The sequence below is a fragment of the Melanerpes formicivorus genome, unplaced genomic scaffold, assembly GCF_026170545.1.
Source record: "Melanerpes formicivorus ecotype bairdi unplaced genomic scaffold, bMelFor1.0.p_v2 SCAF_39, whole genome shotgun sequence".
Classification (NCBI taxonomy): Eukaryota; Metazoa; Chordata; class Aves; order Piciformes; family Picidae; genus Melanerpes; species Melanerpes formicivorus.
The window spans coordinates 1,064,273-1,083,963 of NW_027142391.1; the positions used below are offsets into that span (position 1 = coordinate 1,064,273).

Here is a 19,691-nt window from a genome sequence, read left to right on the forward strand (position 1 = left end):
AAGGCCAAAGGTGAGTTGCTGGGGGCCAGGCTGAGCCCCACGTGTAAAGGGAGGTGCGGGAGGCCAGCTGAGCACCTCTGTAACCAGGCTCCACAGCACAGCCAGGGCACCAAACCCTGCCAGCACGGCTCAGCCATCCTCCAGGCCCCTTTGCCCAGGCCCCAGCACCCTGTGGCAGGCACAGCTGGCGCTGGCACCCTGCCCTGCCCCGTACCTTCACACAGTTTTCACATTCAAACCGTTTTCCGCTGTCGTGGGACATCTGGTGTCGGATCAGGTTGGACTTCCAGTTGAAAGCCTTGGGGCACTGGTCACACTTGTACTCCCTCTCCTCTGTGTGGATCACCATGTGCTGCTCCAGGCTGGGGAAGAGAGAGCTCCTCAGCACCCACCTTAGCTGGGCACCTACAGCCAGGGCAGACAACTCCTGCCCTGTGTTGGGAGGTTTGGACCGAGGAAGGTGATCAGAGATGGTGACAGAGAAGCACTGGAGGGGGCTGGGGGGGTTCCAGAGCTGGCAGCTCCCATACAGCAGGGCTGCAAAAGCCTCTGTGGAAAGGAGGTGAGGAGCACACTGACCACCAGAGGTGCAGCACTATGCAAACACCTTCTCTGCTGTTGGCATTTCCCTCACAGGCTGCCCCAGAGCCCTGCTCTGCCTCAGGGTGTCCCTGTGCTCGGTGCTATTCCTTGTTAGACACCCAAGGCCATTTACAGGTAGGGAAGGGAGAACCAGCCCCGGCCCTGCAGGGTCCTGAAGGGAAACATGAGCACTTTGTGGCCAAGGCTTCTGTGGCATCCCCACAGGGAAAAACAAGATAAGAGCTGCTGCTGAGCCATCCTGGTGCTGTTTTCACAGGCATGAAGCCTGCAGCTCCCCAGAACACAGCAACTGAGCGTTGGGAAGAAACCTGATCAGGTGCAAACACATTTCACTTGCAAATGTCAGGCATCTTTCAGTCCTGAACTCAGCAGCTCCAGTCTCTGCCAACTGGCAGCCTCCTTCCCCCAGGAGCACGATGGCAACCTGGAGAGGCTGCTGGAAGGGGGCCAGGGCAGGGAGGGCTTCCCAGGCACAGGGATGCTCCACCTCCCCCAGCACCATCCTGATGCATGGCAGGCAGCGTGCTGCTGGGCACCCCGCGAGGTGCGGCAGCCCAGGGAAGCCTCTGCTGCTGGCGGGGGGGAGACTGGGAAAGCCAAGTGATGGAAAAGGGACCAAGCAGGCTGGAAATCCTACACCTCTCAGGTCCCTTCCCCTCTCTTAGCCCCTGCAAAAGGGACCCAGGGCCACTGCAGGGCCCAAGGGGGAGCCAGGAAGCACACAGAGGCTGCTCAGAGGAGACGGCAAACACGCTGCCGAAGTGAGCATCAAGATGCTGAGTGCTGGAGGCTGCTGGGGAGAAAACCTTGGACCCCAAAGGCTCAGGATGCAAAAAACCCACCCCAATCCCACCCCAATCCTACAAAGACTGGCAACAAACCAAACCCTCAGCTTCCTCAGGCTGGCTCTGGCTATTGAACCACTGAAAGCTCAAAGGTGCTAGAGTGGAAGGGACCTTTGAAGGTCATTTAGTCCATCCTGATCCCTGCTCTAAGGCAGCATTTGATGACTCTCTGCTCACTCTTGGAAGATGCCAACTTTCAGGTCAAAAATTACTGGGCCCCAATATTTATCTTTTTCTTTAAGCAGAGAGAGAGAGAGAGAAAGAGAGAGAGGTTTAATTCTTGCCTGGAGCTGCCCAAGCCAATACAAGTAGGAGCTGCAGGATAAGCTGGCTTGGGGCTCCCCCTGCTCCCCTTCTCAGGCTTTCCTTGCAGGTCTAGCTGCCTGTCACAGCCCTGAAAAAGTCCCAGGGAGCCCAGAAAACAATCACTTAACCTTGACATTGCCACTGATGTCCCTGTCAATGCCGGGGGGGCTGGCACTGGGTGATCTACAAAGCTCCCAACCAACCCAATGGTCTGTGGGGTCCACCACTGAGCGATGGAAAGCATCAGCCCACGAGACCAGAGTGACATCCAAGGCTGTGCAAGACGCAGGGGCCCTGCAGGATCCTAGAGATGAGATTCCTTAACCCTCTGGAGAAAGGAAGGATCTCTCTCTGGGAGCTGTCCCCCAGCTCCGCCTCGGTGCCACACTTCCCAGCAGCGGAGGGGGCTGCGCCGGAGGAGGAGAGGCCAGGGGAGGGCCTGGCCACCCGCTGGTACCTGTACTTGTTGGGGAACATCCTCTCGCAGTCCTTGCACTCGTAGACCTGCCCATCTCCGAGCCCTTCCTGCTTGATCTCCTCGTTGAGGCTCTCGTAGAGGGAGCTGACGGCGCTGCAGGAGTACTTCTTGTGCCGCCGCAGGTCCAGCTTGGACTGGAGGAGCTCGTCGCAGTCCTCGCAGCGGAACGTGTGCTCCTCTGCAAGAGACAGCAAGGGGCCTGGCACCGCTGCACCCGCGGCCCCGGGGCAGCCTGGGGGCCCTCAGCCAGCGCCGGGCTGGCCAAGGGAAGGCAGCAGCGAGCGGGGACCTGCCGAGAGACGCCCGGGGAGAGGACATCTGCGAGTGACAGGGCAGGGGGAGAGAGGCAGCGCTGTGCCACCAGGCTGCTTTCACTTTAGGCATCGAGAGAAAAAAAGTGAATCACACAGCCAGGAGAGATCTTGATCTGTGGCTGAGGTGTGCAGACCCACAAGGATCAGGAGCTGCACCGAAGAGCAGCCCTGGGCTGGAGTTCTGTGTTTGCAGCTGGGGGGTTTGAGCTCATCCTGTAAGACCAAACCACCCTCAGCCAAAGGGCACAGCACAAGCCTGGGGGAACTCCTTCCCAACAAGATCTCTTCCCAACACCATCCTCACTCAGCTGCAGGGGCAGAGTGTGCCACCACAGCTGAGGAGCCCAAACCCTGAGCCCCGTGGAAGGGAGGGGGAAAGGAGCCACATTCTTTGGTGCTGTGCAGTTTGGGTTGTTGCTCTCTCTACAGCAGAGGCAGGCAGGCAAGGCTGCTCTGCACAGCATAAATTACTGCAGTCAAGGTCAAACAAATTAAAAAGAGGGCAGCTATTATTAAGTTTACAAGGCAGCATCCTGACCATCCTGCCAAGCCAAACAATTGGCTCAGAGCTGTAAATTTTCCAGGAGAACAACCTCTGGGAGGGAGCTGAGGATAGCTCTGGGTTCCTCCACCCTGCAGCCAGCCTGACACAGCAGCTCCCAGCCACCGCTCGCTCGCTGGGGCCGCAGGGCCCTGACCCCCTCTGCCCCCCTCTGGGCTCTGCTTTGGCTTCAGCTTGATCCCTTCTTTCTGACAGCTTGGCTTTCAAAAGGAGAGCTTGTGGTAGAATCCTGGAATGGGTTGGGTTGGAAGGGACCTTCAATATCATCCAGCTCCAACCCCCTGCCATGGGCAGGGACACCTCCCACCAGCCCAGGCTGCTCATCCAGCCTGGCCCTGAACACCTCCAGGGAGGAGGCATCCACAGCCTCCCTGGGCAGCCTGTGCCAGTGTCTCCCCACCCTCACTCTAAAGGGGGAATCCATGACCCACACTGTAACAGGCTCCCAGGGAGGCTGTGGATGCCTCCTCCCTGGAGATGCTCAGGGCCAGTTTGGATCTGCTCTAGCAGGAGATGTTGCTGCTCATGGCAGGGGGGTTGCAACCAGATCACCTTCAAAGTCCCTTCCAACCCAATCCATTGCAGGACTCTATGCATTACAACCACCTAGGCTGTGCTTCAAGGTCTGCAGTGGGGGGTTGAATAAATCAGGGTGAATTTTGCTCCCAGGTGTGAGCTGAGCAGGAGCACAGCAGCCTCACACCCAGCGACCGCCCGCGCTCGGGCACTGCTCTCCCTCCTCTGCTGCTCTCAAAGAAGCCTTTTCAAGCCCAGGCTGTGGTTTTCGCCCTGTGCCCCTGCACACACCAGCAGCCTGTGACTTGCTGCTGTGGTGACTGAGAAAGAGGAGATCCCCCAAGCTGCAGCAGCAGCAAGCTCTGTAGGCAGATGAAACCCAACCTGGTCCCACCTACACGGAAAGTATCGCCGTGCCCACAGGCTGGGAAAAGTCAGAGACAGCTCAAGAGAGCAAACAGCACCACGAGAGCAGCAGCTGAGCCTTGTCCTGTGGTGCTGCACCCTGCAGGAGTGAAATCCAGAGCTGCTCCTGAAGTGCAGAGGAGAGGGATGCAGAGAGAAGTACAATCCAGCAGGGTGATGTTTTCCTTTGGGAGGGGAAAAGGGATTGTGACTAAAAAAGGAGAGCTCAGGGAAAAAGCTGCCCAGCTCTGGCCCACTTCAGCTCCTTCTGACAGATCAGATCCTCTGGAACTGCCATCAGCATCCTCACAGCCAAGGGGGTCAGGCCCTGCTCTGCCCCTCAGGGAAATTCTGCTGTGCAGCATGGTGCAGAACAGCACCAGACTGTCCCTCATGCACTGGTGTCCCTGGGGAGGGAAGCCTGGATATCAGGATACAAAACCCTCCCTAGCAGTATCAAACCACCAGAATAACCCAGAGTGATTCCATGAGGAAAGCAAAAAGGAATTGCAGCATCCTGGCCTGGCCTGCTCTTGCCTTGGACCTGCACCAGCAGCATGGAGCCCACACCAGCACTCAGCAGGGCTTCCCTGCACAGTTATGGACAGAAGCAGGGAAGCAGCCAGTAGGCAGGGGCTGGGCTGAGACTAGGTGTGTTTGGTACCTTTTCAGCCCCCACACCTCCAGAGCTGGGGTGAGAAGAGACAAGGCTGACAGCACCAAGTGTCCCAAAGGCAGGCACTGCAGAGGCTGAGGCCACAATCTCCTTGTGCCATCCCTCCCCACATCAGCTCTGAGCCAGGGCTTTATCTGCTGCAGCCTTCACTTTTCACAGCCTCAGATGTCAAGCTGTACTCCCAAGTGTCAGTGGCACTAACAGACGTGACCTGACTGCTGGTCCCAGTGGCACTCCTAGAGGAGGAGGTGAGTAGGAGCTCATCTGACTCATGCAGCCCACAGAGCTGTGGAGTACCAGGACAAATCCCTCCCCAACTCCAGCCAACGTGGAACTGCTCTGGCACCTCCCAGCCCACCCCTCAAATCCAATGTTTCCCCCTTGCAGACACAGAGATGGCTCAAGGAGAGAGTGACCTCCTGCAGAAGCGACTGGAAGCCCTCCAGATCAGCAAGTTCACCTCTTGAGATGCTCCTGCAACACCCCCAGCCTCTCTCAAGCTCAAACTGGCAACTCCCCAAAGCTGGAAGCAGGGAATGGAGGAAGTAGATTTACTCTGTTCTCCTCTCCTGACCTCGGAGGGAAAGCATCACCTCTGCAAAGCCACATGGAATTCTCCTTACTTCAGTTGGCGATTCAAATGATTGATTTGATCTTATTTCACCCCAAACACCCTCCAGGAGCCAGAAATCCACCTCGAGTGTGGAGAACTAGCCATGGAGAGGAACTCACTACCTGCCCAGCTGAAGATGGACAACTTCCAAGCCCCACTTCCAGAGCAGAGACCTGAGCAGAGCGCTGCCTGTCACCAGTGATGTGCTTCTGTCCTCTCCAGGGCATTACAGGGCAGGCTGAACTCCACCACCAGCCTCAGTAACAGTCCTGAAGAGGCTTTTCTACTTCCCCTTGTCCCCTGGCAGCAGAGCCCCAGATCTCACCCAAGGGGTGTGCAGTTGGTGGAAGCTGGGGAGCTGCCCCATCAGAGGATGGTTTTATAGACAGAACTCTGCTTTGTCCAGGCTCCTGCTGCAGCTGCAACCTTCCTTTGCCACCACCAACCACAGCAGCTTGCTCAGAGGGAGAAAACAACTCACAGGTGGCATCAGGTTGGGAGGGACCCCCAAAGGGCATCTTGACCACCCCCCTGCCCTTGGCAGGGACACCTCCAACCAGAGCAGGCTGCCCAGGGCCACCTTGAGTCTGATCTCGAATGTCTCCAGGGATGAGGCTTCAACCCCAGCCCTGGGCATCCTGTGCCAGTGTCTCACCACCCTCCCTGTGCAGAACTTCCTCCTGGTGTCCAACCTGAGCCTCCCCTGCTCCAGTTACAAACCACTGCACCTCATCCTACCCCCACAGCCCCTCCTGAGCAGCCTCTCCCCAGCCTGCCTGCAGGTCCTCTGCAGACACTGAGCTGCAGCTCTGGAAGGTGGCTGCTAAGAAAAGAAATGCAACTGCTTAGAGCTGTGGGGTTTGGAGGGGGGAAAAAAAGAACATTTTAGTGAAAAGATGACCCCAGAGGACCGACAGAAACCTGACCAAAAGCCCTGGGAGCCTCGGGCAGGCTCCAGAAGCCCTGGTGTCTATTTCTGTGTCCATAGCAGGTGTCCCCAGCTTGGAGCCTCCAGGTTCACTGAGGTTGGAGTTGGGGATTGTGTTGGTTTTGTTTCTTGTTTGTTTTGGGGGGTTTGGTTTGGTTTGGGTCTGTGTTGGGGTTTTTTTGGGGTGGGTTTTCCCCCCCCCCCCCCCCCCCTCCTCCCTTGCTTTAAGCACCAAAAATAAACATATTGCCCTTGAGAACAAGTCCTCATTAAAGGTTTTTTTCCTCCCTCTTCCTTTCAGCACCACGGATGCAAATGCTGCCCTTCACAAAGGGTTGCTGCTTTGGTATCTCACAGGGGAGAAAGGGGATGAAAAGAAGAGGAAAAAGAGAGAGGGGGGGAGGGAGGGAAGAAAAACCTCAACAACAACACCACCACCAGCACCACCAGCACCACCACCAAGCCAGGCACACAAAAATCGCTGCCTGCTCCCCGTGCCTCCTTTGCCAGAGCCGTGGTGTGTGCGGTGCCTATCTCAAGTTCCATCAGTAACACTCAGGACAAAGCAGGAATGTAACAGGGAGGGAAGGGGGGGGGGGGGAAATAAATCAGTGCCTAATAGCTTTCAGAGGAACCAAGGGGAACACAATTATGTGGCATCTACATGCTAATCTACCAGACTCCAATCTCAAAGGAGTTCAAGTGCCCTACTCAAAATTCCTGCAGTGATAAGGGGTCTGCTGTGTTTGGCTGGGGTTTGGATAAAAGATTTCCCTCTCTCTCTCTCTCTTCTCTCTCCTCTCTCTTTTTCTCCCCCCCCCCCCTCTTTTTTCCCCCCCCTTTTTTTAATGATAATTATCTTTGTGCTGAACCAATTTGGCCTTTTCTTTCTCCTTAATGTAAGGCTCGGAACAGGGGTGCACAGAGGCAGCAGGAAGGGAGCACTGCCCAAGGTGGAGGGGGGAGGAGAGGGAGGGGAGGGAAGGGTGGGGGGAATGTAACAACATTAAGTCAAATCTTTAATGTTGGCTCGTTATAATTTGGGAGTAATTATGTGGCAAAAGGAGCAGACAGGAGCAGGAAGAGACAGCTGAAGGCTGTGCAGGGAGGAGGATGGAGAACCAGCAGCACTCTTGGCTGCTTCAGATAAGAGCCTGGGAGAAAGGGAAGTGCAAAGCACAGTGCTGAGGGTTCTGAGTCCTCCCTGGCATCACAAACCAGAGCAGCCCTGGGTTACTGCATCCCTGCAGGCAGAAATGGTTCATCTCTCTGTCCTGGGCTCAAAACATCACAGATTGCATCAGGTTGGAAAGGAGCCTCAAAAGGCATCTTGTCCAACCCCCCTGCACTGAGCAGGGACATCTCCAGGCTGCTCAGGGACACAGCCAATGGCTCCAGGGATGCAGCCTCAACCTGTGCCAGTGTCTCACCACCCTTCCCGTGCAGAGCCTCCTCCTGATGTCCAGCCTAACTCTGCCCTGCTCCAGTTTCAACCCATTGCCCCTCATCCTATCCCCACAGGCCCTTCTGAACAGTCTCTCCCCAGCCTGCCTGCAGACCCTGCAGTTGTAGAGGTCTCCCTGCAGCTTCTCTTCCCCAATAATAAGAAAGTTGTTATTTTTTTGGGGGGAGGGAAATGCTGAGAAACCCCAAACCTGCCACCTTGGTGAGCCAGCAGCTGCTGCCCTCCCTGCCTGGTCATTCCCTTCACTCATGGACCTTCAGCTTGAGCCCAAAGCTCTCCACAGCTTGAGAGAATGCTGAGCAGGAGCTCCATGCTGCTCCTTGTGACAAGGGAAGTGCTTCCTCCCCACCTTCACGGGCCAAAGAAAGAATCTAAAGCTCTGCAGAGCAGTGCTCTGCCAGCCTTGGGATGGCCTGGCTCATTTTCATTACACCCAAAGAAACCTGGAGAGCCTGGGCACAGCAAAGGGCACCTCCAGTCCTACCCAAGCCCAAACTGCTCCCCCCAGGGGAGCAGCAAATTCACCTGTTGGGTGCCTCGAGCTTAATGCAGACTCTTGCTGCCAGCAGCTGCTCTCACCAGGGGAAAGCAGGCACACAGTGACAGTTCAGCAGGGGCAGGCAGGCAGCAGCCAGGGGCTTGCCCCGGTTTGGCACTGGCTGAGGTTGCTGGGGCTGCTGGTGAGAGGTGCAGAAGGGTCCTGTCTGGCAAAAGGAGACCTTACCTTCCATGCTGGGCGCCATGTTCCCAAGGGAATAACCACCTTCCTTCAAATACACCAAGAGCTCTTCTCCTGGCTCAATCTCTTTAATAACTTTATAATAGATCTGGGGATCAGAAACAGAAATTGAGAGACAGGTTAAATATGCAAGGCCTTGCATGTCACACTTTAACCACCAACTCCAATTATCCCAGCTAACAGGGGAGGCTGTCACTTGAGTTGTGGGATAATTGCCACTGAGAGCTCTTGTTTTCTGCCTTTATTTCACTCCACCTGTGTCAGCAGCTCATGTGGTTGGACAAGGAAGGAGCATTTGTGGTACCAGTCACTCTCACTGGAATTACACCAAACCTTCCCATTGTTTGCCCTACCTCCTGTCAGCTCAGGGTGTTTGTGATAGCCAGGGGCAGACTGAACCCAAGGAAGGGACACACTTAAGCCTCTTCTCTAAGCCCAGACTGGTCTGATGCTCAGAGAGTGGAGCCAGTGTCTTCTCAGAACTATTCTGCAGGTTGTTCTCACCTACAGCCTGAGGAGCTGACCCCTAAAGACAAGATCTGAACCATGCCAGGTGAGCAGGTTATCCTTGCTCAGAGTTCCCATCTCACACAGAACTTGGACCTCCCGAGGTGCACTGAGCACAGCTCTGCTCCCCTGGAGCTCCCGAGGTGCACTGAGCACAGCTCTGCTCCCCTGGAGCTCCCGAGGTGCACTGAGCACAGCTCTGCTCCCCTGGATCACCTGAGGTGCACTGAGCACAGCTCTGCTCCCCTGGATCACCTGAGGTGCACTGAGCACAGCTCTGCTCCCCTGGAGCTCCCGAGGTGCACTGAGCACAGCTCTGCTCCCCTGGAGCTCCCGAGGTGCACTGAGCACAGCTCTGCTCCCCTGGAGCTCCCGAGGTGCACTGAGCACAGCTCTGCTCCCCTGGACCTCCCGAGGTGCACTGAGCACAGCTCTGCTCCCCTGGACCTCCCGAGGTGCACTGAGCACAGCTCTGCTCCCCTGGAGCTCCCGAGGTGCACTGAGCACAGCTCTGCTCCCCTGGATCACCAACAACCTCACTGTCCACCTCCCAAGCCTTCCAGCATGCACTGACACAGCACTGTTCACCCTCCCAAGCCTTCACCCTTACACCAGAGGACAAACCAGAATCAGGCTGTGACCAAGGGCAGAGGCCATGCCCCAGCTGCACAGCCCACTCACACCACTTCAAGGGTGCAGGCCGTGGGTTAAAGGACACTTGGAGTGTCCCAAACCAGAGAGAAGCCAAGGCTACAAGCCCAGTGACACTGGGGTGACACACCACCAGACCCCAACAGCCTCATTCCTGCTGATAGAGGGGCAGAGTCTGTGGGGTGGATGTGTGCTGCCAGCAGCTTGCTTGTAGGAGCAGGCTCAGAGCTGCTGGTTCCCTGTATGGATGGAGAACTAAACTGCCCTCCTGGGCAGACACTGCTCGTGGGTACCAGCAGCACCACCTCAGTGCTTCCTAAGGGCAGATTCTGTCAAGCACAAGGTGTTGCTGCTGTGGTTCTAATGCAGACTTTTGCAGCTCTCTAAACAAGGTCCTTCAGAAAGGTACTTAAAAAAGGTACCCAAAAAAGAGAGAGCACAGAGAGAATCCTCAAATCCCAGCAGGGTGAGGCTGGAAGGGAGCTCTGGAGAGCAGCCAGACCAACGCTCCTGCAGGGCACCCACAGCAGCTTGCCCAGGAGCACAGTGGCCAGCTGGGGTTGGAATCTCTCCACGGAAGGCTCCAAAACCTCTCCGGGCAGCCTGCTCCAGGGCTCCCGCAGCCTCACACCAAAGAAGTTTCTCCTCCTGCTCGGATGGAACCTCCTGGGCTCCAGTTTGTGCCCAGTGCTCCTTATCCTGTCCCTGGGCACCACTGAGTAGAGCCTGGCCCTATCCTCTTGCCTCCCACCCTTTAATCCAAACACAGAAACCGGTTTACAGCCAACACCAGCAGCCCGTGTGGAGCCCCGGACCCCGCGCCACGGCCCCGCACGCCCGGGTCAGTCCCGCAGCGCCCGCGGAGGCTCCGTTGCGGCACAAGGCGCTGTCCCCCGGGCAGGGCGAGCCCCGGCAGCCGCCCCCCGCCCCGGGACTCCCACCCTGCCCAGTCCAGACCCAGCAAACGCCCGGGCAGCGGCACCGGGAGCGGAGGGATCCCGGCGCCGGCAGCGCGACCCCAGCCCGCCCCAGCAGGGGGCAGGCTCCGCCCGCCCACGGCTCCGCTCCGCCGCCCGCGGGGTGTCCCCGGCCCGGCCGCGGCCGCCCGACACCGGCGGGGCCGCCCGCGGGGCTCCGGCCGCTGCCGAGCGTGGGCCCGGGGAACACCAGGGGACTCCTAACCTGTTGGCTCCGGGCGAGGCTCAGCAGCTGCGGGACACTGCGGCGGGGCTGGCGGCACAGCCCTGTCCCCAGAGGACATCCCCCGCGGTCCCGGGGCTCCTCCCTGGCAGGGCCGGGGCCGGCAGCTGCGGCACGGAGCCGAAGGGAAGGGAAGTTGAGGCCGGAGCGACTGCGAGCCGCTGCCGCTGTGCCCGGGGCAGCGGGGAGGGAAGGAGGCAACCAGCGCCAAAACCTCGGGGAACGCAGCCCCGTTTAGTGCGGGGCAGCCTGACCGCAGCCGTTCCGGTAAATACAGCCCGCACCGGGGGCTCGGATTCCTCCAGTCGCCTCCGTTTCTTCTCTCCTAAGCGTCCTCTAACCTTCCTGCAGCTCCAGCTGCAAATGCTTTACTATTTAGTGTACGAACAGCCCGGCGGTGCCCAGCAGAAAAGGCCGAGAACGTTCTTAAGCGACATGGTCAAAGCAGCAGCAGCGCCGTGGCCACAAGCCCGAACCTTTAACCGGAGAAATTAAATCTAACGGCAATTTACAAGCTGCCCCAAGCTGCACAGCCCCATCCCTATCCCTATCCCTGCACTTGCCACAATCCCCAGCAGAATTTTCATCACCTTTCCCCCCCGCCCCGGTCAGGTTTGTAACCAATTCTTCCACTGAACGCAAATCCATCCTCACCTAGCCGAGAAACAACCGGGGCGGGGGGGGGGGGGGGGAACCAAAGTGAACTTGTGCAGCTGGAGGCACCTCAGGATCGTGCTGTGCAGAGCCTTAGCTGGAAAATCCTGAGCAGTGCAAATGGGACAGCAAGGTAAATGCTGAAGTGCAGCTGTAAGGAGGTGACCACAACTGTTCCACGCGGGTCAGAGAGAGAATTTCTGTGGATTCCACTCCCAACTCCGAGCGGGATAAAATTCTCCTTTTATAGGTATTTTGATAGCTAGCTAGAATTTATTTGTAGTTAACTCTCTTTCCTGCCTGCTTGTTCGACCAGAAAAAAACCTTTCCCATCCCTGAGTGTGGTGACAAACCTGTCTGGAAAAAAAAAACCTCCAAAGAAAGGTGAGGACCAAGCACAGAGCTCAGGCAAACGCAACTCAGAATTTACCACCGCTTGCAGCTTGCGAAGGGAGAAAAAGCAAGCCGCCCCAAAGCGCTGCTAAAAGACATTTCTCGTTTGGCTACTAACCCCAAACCAAACGAGCACCGAAACACAAACCACGACCGAAAAGTTTCCCCCTGATCCGCAGCCGCAGCCACAAAGGTTACGCTGGGAAAAGCCTTCGGGATTCTAACCCCGCCTGGCTAACGCTGCCGCTGCGTCGCCCTCTTTAACTCCTCTACCTCTCCTGTTTGCTCCCAGAACAGAGCAGCTTCGTGCAGAGAAACCCAGGGCTGCGACAGCCTGGCAACAAAAAACATCGCCCCAAAGAGCACAGCCTCCATTAATGAGCAGGGAAGAGCCAGGTCCTGCTGGAGTCACCTTAGTTTCATCTAACGTGCCATGGCACGAACCGCGCCACTGATGCTCGGGAGGAATTGGAAGCGCTGCTGCGTTTCCTTTCCTTATTTGTTGTGCACCGAGGTTTAGGATTCCAGCAGGACATTTATGGCCACCGAGCACTTCTGTTCGGGATTTCTATCAAAAAAACTCCATGCATTAGCATTTCTTTCTCCCGAGGAAAGGGGAGCCCTCGCCTCACCACCACTCCGTTCCCCTTGGCACGAGATAATTAACACCAGAGCTCAGGTTCGGGGCTGATTGAGAAGAGCACATTTGGTGATTTGTTTTTCAAGCAGCATTATTCCAGACAGAAAGAACTAAAAATGAAAAGCAAAATAAACCCCCAGAGGAATCCTTTTCCCGCCTGGATCTGCTCTGTAACTGCTCCCTTCGGGTGGGAACTCGGAGTGCCAGGAAGCTGGCGCTGGCTGCGAGGGTTTTTTTTTGCAGCACGGAACCAAACGATTTGGTGCAATTAGCGCGGGTATCGATAACGCAGAGCCGCAGCGCAGCGGCACGCACCGAGGCTGATCGCAGAGCAGGGCACAAAGCTGCGCATCTTTGCTCTGGGATAAAGTGGTCTGGAGACAGCGACAGCTCGGAATCAATCCTCTGCTCCGCTGTTCCCAGCGCCGAGGGAGCAGACGGAGATGGAATACGAGTGAGAAAAGTCCGCCCGGGTATTCCCTTCATTGTTTAGGCAACCAGCTCGCATCAGCGCTGTTTACCTGCTGTCATGAGTGCTGCCTGCTATTGATCTCCACTTCCTTGCAGCAACACGTGTGCAGCTAGGGAGAGAAGGGCACCAGCGAGCTGGGAAAACAGCTGCAAAGCTTCCCTAAAGATCGGGACCCCCCCTCCCCAGCCCCTCCGCCGCCTCGCTGCGGCAGCGTGCGCCAGAGGTGATGGACAAAGACAACTCAAAACCAGCCGAAAAGCGGTCGCTTTACGTTCCTGCCTTGCGGACAGGGAGCTGCGGCGGCAACCCAGGGAGGGATGAAGGCAAATCTTTCCCCCGCTCCTTGGTGCAAGGCAGGGAGCGGCCCCCGTGCGTGGGGCTGCGCGGCTGGAGCAGCAGCAAGCTCGGCTGAAGTTTGGCCTCCTGCGTGCCCGGCCGGAACGCGGCTGCACATTTTGCTTTTGTTCAGATGTTTTCTTCCTTTGGAGTCGCCTTCCCTTTGTTTCAGCCCAGCCACAAGGCTTCGCATTTCCTCTTTTTTAAAGTCATTGTGCTCCATACCTGGGAACCCTGAGCAAGGTCCCCGCAGCTGGACGTAAAAACCCATCTGAAACATCTCTGGTTTTAGAGGCTGATGTGGGGTGGGTTTTTTTTTGCCATCACCGGCGCTCTTCTGAGCTCCCATGGATGCAACACAAACGAAAGCAGCACCCAGCACCCCCAAAACTCCTGGCTGCTTCAATTATCGCATTTATTCTCCTTGCTGTTTCAATCTCCTGAATGAAAACAGCTGAGCTGCTGCCCCGTTTGCCCCGCGAAGGCAGCAGTAGCCACACCGACAACTGAACCCCAAGTCCTGTGTCATTTCCAGATGCATTTAGCAAATCTTAGCACTTCTCTACCTTTCCCCCCCCGACAGTCCTCCTTTAGGAACACAAATGTCTCAGTCGGTCAAGGATCTGCTGTTTGTTTAAGCTACCTACCAAGCGAGAACAAATAGGAAGGGAAATGAGGAACAGTTCTTTAGGTGGGGGGGGGAAAAAATTGGTTTCACAATTGAAAACTATTCTCAACTGTTCTCTTTCTAAGTAGCAGCACTTCAGGGCAGCGGGAGAACCCCTCCAGCACTCAAAAGTCCACATTCTGCTCTCAATTCCTTCACCAAAATTCCAGGGAAATTCTCTGGGCGTTGCTGGGAACGTTCTGGAGTGTAAAGAAGAGCAGGAGGAGGTCTGGGCTCTGTGTGTGTGTGTGCAAAGGACCATCTCCTCCCCAGGTGAACTTGTTTGTTTTCCTCAATAGATCAAAAGCTTGTCCGGGCTCTTCCCACCGCAAAGCTGCTTTGTTCTTTCGGGGGTAAATCTCCTCCCGCAGAAGCTTTTCTTTGCTTTATGTGCTTGCAAACAAACCTTTGCCAGGCAAAATCGTTGCCTGCCTGCTGCACGGGAGTGCTGAAGCCTTTCTCCCTGCTTTCTGAGTCCCTGTTGCAGGCAAGGGAAGCAAAAACAAAAGTGCTCTGCTAGGAGTGAGAAATTAAATGAAGTTAAAGGCAGCGCTGGGAGAGAGCGGTGGGGAGAGAGCAGCAGTGCTTAGTCACTCTGAAAACTGATGCTTCCGGCGTTAGGAGTCACTCTGGTCAGGGCCTGGGATCTCTCCTCTCTGAGGTCTCTTCTCTTTGTGATCTTCCCTCTCTGAGATCCTCTCTTTGTGATCTTCCCTCTGAGATCTCCTCTCTTTGAGATCTTCCCTCTCTGAGGTCTCCTCTTGCCCAGATCTCCCCACTCTCCCCCGCGGGATGCTCGGCACACCAGCCCCCAGCAGCAGCTCCCCCTGGACGAACTCTGCAGAGAGCTCTGTGCACACACAGGGCAAAGGAGAGTTTGAAGCCCAGACAAATTTCATCCTCTCTGCACATCCCACCAGGCAAAGGAGGAGATTCCTTTTTAAAGCACACAGCAGCTACCTGCTTCTGAGAGGAACCCAACTCACCCGACTCTCCTAGCTTTTGTAAAGACCTAAGCAGCAGGGGAGGGGAAGTGTGATGTCCCCTGAGGTATTTATTCCACCTAAACATAAGTGGAAAATTGACTGTGAAGGTTCAGAGCCCTGGAGCAGGCTGCCCAGAGAGGCTGTGGAGTCTCCTTCCCTGGAGACTTTCAAGCCCCATCTGGATGTGTTCCTGGGTGACCCTGCTCTGGTGGGAGGGTTGGGCTGGATGATCTCCAGAGGTCCCTTCCAACCCCCAGCACTCTGTGAGTCCGTGATTCACCTGTGCAGCAGAGGCACAGGGGCAGCCCTGCCTGTGCCACAGCGAGCTCTGAGCGGCTCAGGGAGTAAGACAAGGAGCTGATGATAAATAAACGTTGGCTCTTGGTTAGAAGGCTCCTTGATGTAAGAGCACTTGTGAGCGGTGCTGAGTGGGCAGGGCAGCAATCAGCAGCTCATTTTGACTAAGCAGGCTGAAATTTAGAGCTTTGTGCCTCAATCTCTCCTGGATTGCTTAAATTGCCAACATTTGTGGTGTTTTTGTGGCTAGAGAGATACAGAGATATTTGGTTATTGCCCCCCCCAGCATCCAAAGTTATTTAAAAGCATTTGAAAGCAGCAGCTGAGTTCAGAGTGGGGCTGACAGCTTGGTGCACCCCGAGCTCTCGTTTCACAGGAGCTGGCTCGCTCCAGCTTCACTCCAGCTTCCCTCTCAGCTAGGCTCTGAGATCTTTTTGTTAGAAGTGCATTTTCCCACCCTCAGCTCCTTTGCTTGTTTCACTTCTCCGCATCCAAACATGCCTCCTGCTCGCCAGCTGCTGACACCGCTCACAGAGCATCGCTCAGCCCGCTTAGGTGACTCGCAGCTGAGCTGAGCTCAACTGCAGCTTCGTGCAGCTCCCAACCGGGACTGCTCATCTTGAATCCATTCTGGGCTTTAAGCTTCAAAGCACTTTACAACCATTAGCTGGCAGGATCGAAATCCTGTTAATTCCCTGCAATATCCCTCACCCCCACCTCCAGACTGCTCCACCAGCCTCTTGGCTTCTTACTTTTCTTCCCCCTCAGCAGACTCCCAAACCATCTCCCACTTTCACTCCTCCCTGAGACACCAAACTGAGCTTGCAGCTCCCTGCTCACCTCAGCTGGGAGCAAACCTCCTGGCAACCAAACACCCACCCCTGGATCCCACCAGTCCTGCTGTGTTGTGTTCCACACCAGGGGTTAACAATCCACACTACCTTCCCCCCCACAAAGTGAGGACTGGAAGACCCCCATGGGCCCACGGGGTTTAGATGCTCTCAGGGACATGGCAGCAGAGTTCTCAGCAGATGAACCATGGAACCACAGAACTGTTTTGGTTGGAGACCACCTCTAAGGTCGAGTCCAACCCTCAACCTAAGGCCACAAAGTGAGGACTGGAAGACCCCCATGAGCCCAGGGGGTTTAGATGCTCTCAGGGACATGGCAGCAGAGTTCTCAGCAGATGAACCATGGAACCACAGAACTGTTTTGCTTGGAGACCACCTCTAAGGTCATTGAGTCCAACCCTCAACCTAAGGCCACCATAGCCATCAAACCATGCCCCCAGGAGCCATCTCCACATGCTTCTGGAACACCTCCAGGGGTGGTGACTCCAACAGCTCCCTGGGCAGCCTGCTCCAAAGCCTGACCACAGGCACTGCAGTGACCCTCGGTCCCCTCCCTTCAGTGCTTCCTCCCCATGCTGCCCTCTGCCCAGCCCACCCCAGGCTCTGTGGAAGTTGTGAGCACAGCAAGCTAGCAGCAGGCTTGGGAGTCACTGAAGCAGCCCTTACCTGGTCGTTGAGGTGGCAGACAGCAAGGTTCTGCTCGTCACAGGAGCAGGCCACGCGGATGTACTTCAGCCAGGTCCCAGCCCCGCTCTGGCTCGCGTCCAGGCAGAACTTCTCATTCCCCAGGTCATCAGCAAGCTGCAGGAGAGCAGGAGAAGAAACACATGGCTCACCTGGGGTCAAGGAAGGAGGAAGGAAGGAGGATTCCATGTAGGGTTCCAAACAAGAGCAGGGAAGGAGAGAACTGGGTGGCAGGGACCTGGAATCACCTGCCTGGCAGAAGCCTCAGGGCCACACATCAGAGCTGGCCACGACTGACAGGCTCAGGATTACAACTGTGCAGAAGAGGAATCCTTCCAAATGAACCCCCTCAAGTGCTGGACAGTCCAAGTGTGGGGTGCAGAGAGGGTCAGTGGAGGGGCTGCTTGGCCAGGCAGAGACCTGGCACTTTCTTGTTCTCAGGCCAGTGAGGGAAGTTTGATGGCACAGGGCCGCAGCAGCTGTTTGTGCTGATCCATTCTGCAGCTCCCTCAGAGCAGCACCAAAAGGAGGAGAGGCTCTTTGAGCCCTGCTCACAACTGAGCCTCCTTATTACACAAACCCCATTTCCCCCCTCCCTAGGCTTAGCTTTCCCTCTACCCCTACCAGACCCTGTGTCAGGGCAAATTACTTCAGTCATCAGAAGTTCTTAACGTGCTTGTACCAGCAATTAGTTCTCTCAGAGTCTCCTGGGATAGAAGGACACTTTCCCAGCTGCTTCAGGACAGAGGGAAGTAAAAAGGTAGGAACAAAGGAGAGGAGGAATGAAAACTCAGTGGTGACAGCCACGAGTGCAAGGTCAGGCCGAGGGATCTGGGAGGGACATTGTCAGCTGGCACTCTGCACCTCCAGAGCTCAGGGCAGTGCCAGCAGTGGCCCTGTGACCCTCCTGGGCCAGGCAGCATCACCAGGAGAGCTCCCAGCAGAGGTGCCCTGGCCTCCCACCTCCCCCAGCCACCATCTGGGGCAAGCTGTGTGTATTCAGATGGGCAAATCACAGCAGCAGTCACTGGGGTTTAGCCATCCTGGGGACACCACACCACCAGTCCATTTTATTTCCTAGCTGCTCCTTGCAGATGCCTTCCCTCTTGGACTGCAATTGTTTGGTGGAAGACACTCAGATAGCTCTGGGAACCCCCAGCATTCAGCTCAAATTCACCAGCTGGTTTGCAGGGCCCCTGCACACAGCTTGAGAGCTTCAGAGGCAGGTCCTGCCTCAGCTAGAAATCACCTGAAACTCTGTGGTTTTATCTGAGTGGAGCTTTAGAACCCAAAGAGGGGCTGTGAAATCTCACAGATCAAAATGAGAGAGAGGAAAGAAAAAAAACCCCAAACCAACAAGCCAGAGGTTGTATGAAACCCTGAGAACCTCAGCCCCTGTTTTTCACACACACTCACTCTGCTCCAGAAATGGAACAAGGTGCCACGACCCAAAGCCCAGCAGCATCACTGAGGGACTGCACTTGGCACATTGCTGTCCCTTTGCCAAGTGCTTTGCTCCTCCACAAGGAGCCTTTGGAAGTGGAGCAGCTGGAGAGCTAAATAAAGAGTGGACAGAGCAGAGCAGAAGGGTGGGCAGAGGGTGAGCAGCACCCCCCCTGCCAAGCAGCAGGAAGGGATGGAGGCTGGCAAGCTGACTTCATGGAAACCACAGAATGGGTTGGGTTGGAAGGGACCCTAAGAGCATCCAGTTGCAGCCCCCTGCTCAGGCCATGACTTCTCCTTCTAGCCCAGGTTGCTCAAGGCTTCACCCAGCCTGGCTTGGAGCCTCCACAACTTCTCTGGGAGGTGTTCTCTAGGATGCTTCAGTGTTTGTCCACCAAGGAGCCAAAGCCTCTGCAGAGGATCTGGTGTGGGGTGTCCCTGCCCCTGGCAGGGGGGCTGGAACTAGGTGATCCTTGTGGTGCCTTCCAACCCTGACTGATTCTATGACTCTGTGATGATTTTTCCAGGCCTGGTGAGCTACAGAATGTGTAATCAGGTGAGCTGCTGCAGGCCCAGCTGCAGGGCAGGGACATTCTCTTTGTGGTTGACACCTCTAATTACAGACCAAGTTCACACACTCAGGCTCTTTTCCCATGCTCTGTATGAAGTTGTATCACAACTTAGCCCCCAAGCCCCCCTGAGAAATCCATCTGTGAGCACAAATCACTCTCTGCAGTTATGTTTTCCCCCCTCAAAGGTGCACACACACACACACAAACAGAGAATACTCTCAGGTCCCTCTCGCCCTCACCTCTAGAAAAGCAAACTGAACTCTTTTACCACCTCTCCTTCCAGCTGAGACCAGAAGGAAATCAGAAATTTCCTCTGCCAAAATGCTTTAACCCTAACTGTTTACAAACCATTGTCAGCAAGCAGAGAGTGTGGCTGCTGGCAGCCTTGCCTTGGGAGGCACAGAAAGCCCTCTCTGGTGGGTGGTCTCTGGAAGAAGCCCCAAGGCAGAGCTGAGGCTCTGAAGACAATCAAGTGGAGGAAGCAGAGGGAGCAAGTGGTGTCACCTAGGGGGACATCAGAGGTGGCAAAGGGAAGCACAGAGGGGTTCAGCCCACAGGGGACTGCTGGAAGGTTCACTGCACCCCAGCCAAGCTTGTTTGGGATGAACTCATTGCAACAGTCACAGAATCAAGGGATGGGTTGGGTTGGTTTGGAAGGGACCTCCAAAGCTGATCCAGTCCAACCCCCCTGCAGTCAGCAGGGACATCCTCCACTAGAGCAGCTTGCTCAGAGCCTTCTCCAGCCTCACCTTCAATACCTCCAGGGATAAAGAAGTTATCAGAGGAAAAAAAGAGGGGGTGGGGGAGAGAAGGGAGAGGTGGAAGAGAGAGCAGAGAGCTGTAACCAGTGCCAGTTTTGCAAGGCTAAGCTCATGAGGGGCTGCTATT

At 56.0% G+C, this 19,691-nt stretch overlaps 1 protein-coding gene across 5 annotated transcripts in view; it reads right to left on the minus strand.

Annotated features, from left to right (window-relative positions):
- The window catches only part of PRDM16 (PR/SET domain 16), a 301,558-nt gene that overhangs the window by 32,653 nt on the left and 249,214 nt on the right, over positions 1-19,691 (minus strand). For all 5 annotated transcript variants that reach the window (XM_068158186.1, XM_068158185.1, XM_068158184.1 and 2 more), the window contains exons 4-7: positions 16,771-16,905; positions 8,436-8,538; positions 2,212-2,410; positions 215-362 (exon numbers count right to left, since the gene is read on the minus strand). In XM_068158186.1, coding sequence (XP_068014287.1) covers positions 215-362; positions 2,212-2,410; positions 8,436-8,538; positions 16,771-16,905 — 585 coding nt within the window. The remainder of the gene's footprint in view (positions 1-214; positions 363-2,211; positions 2,411-8,435; positions 8,539-16,770; positions 16,906-19,691) is intronic.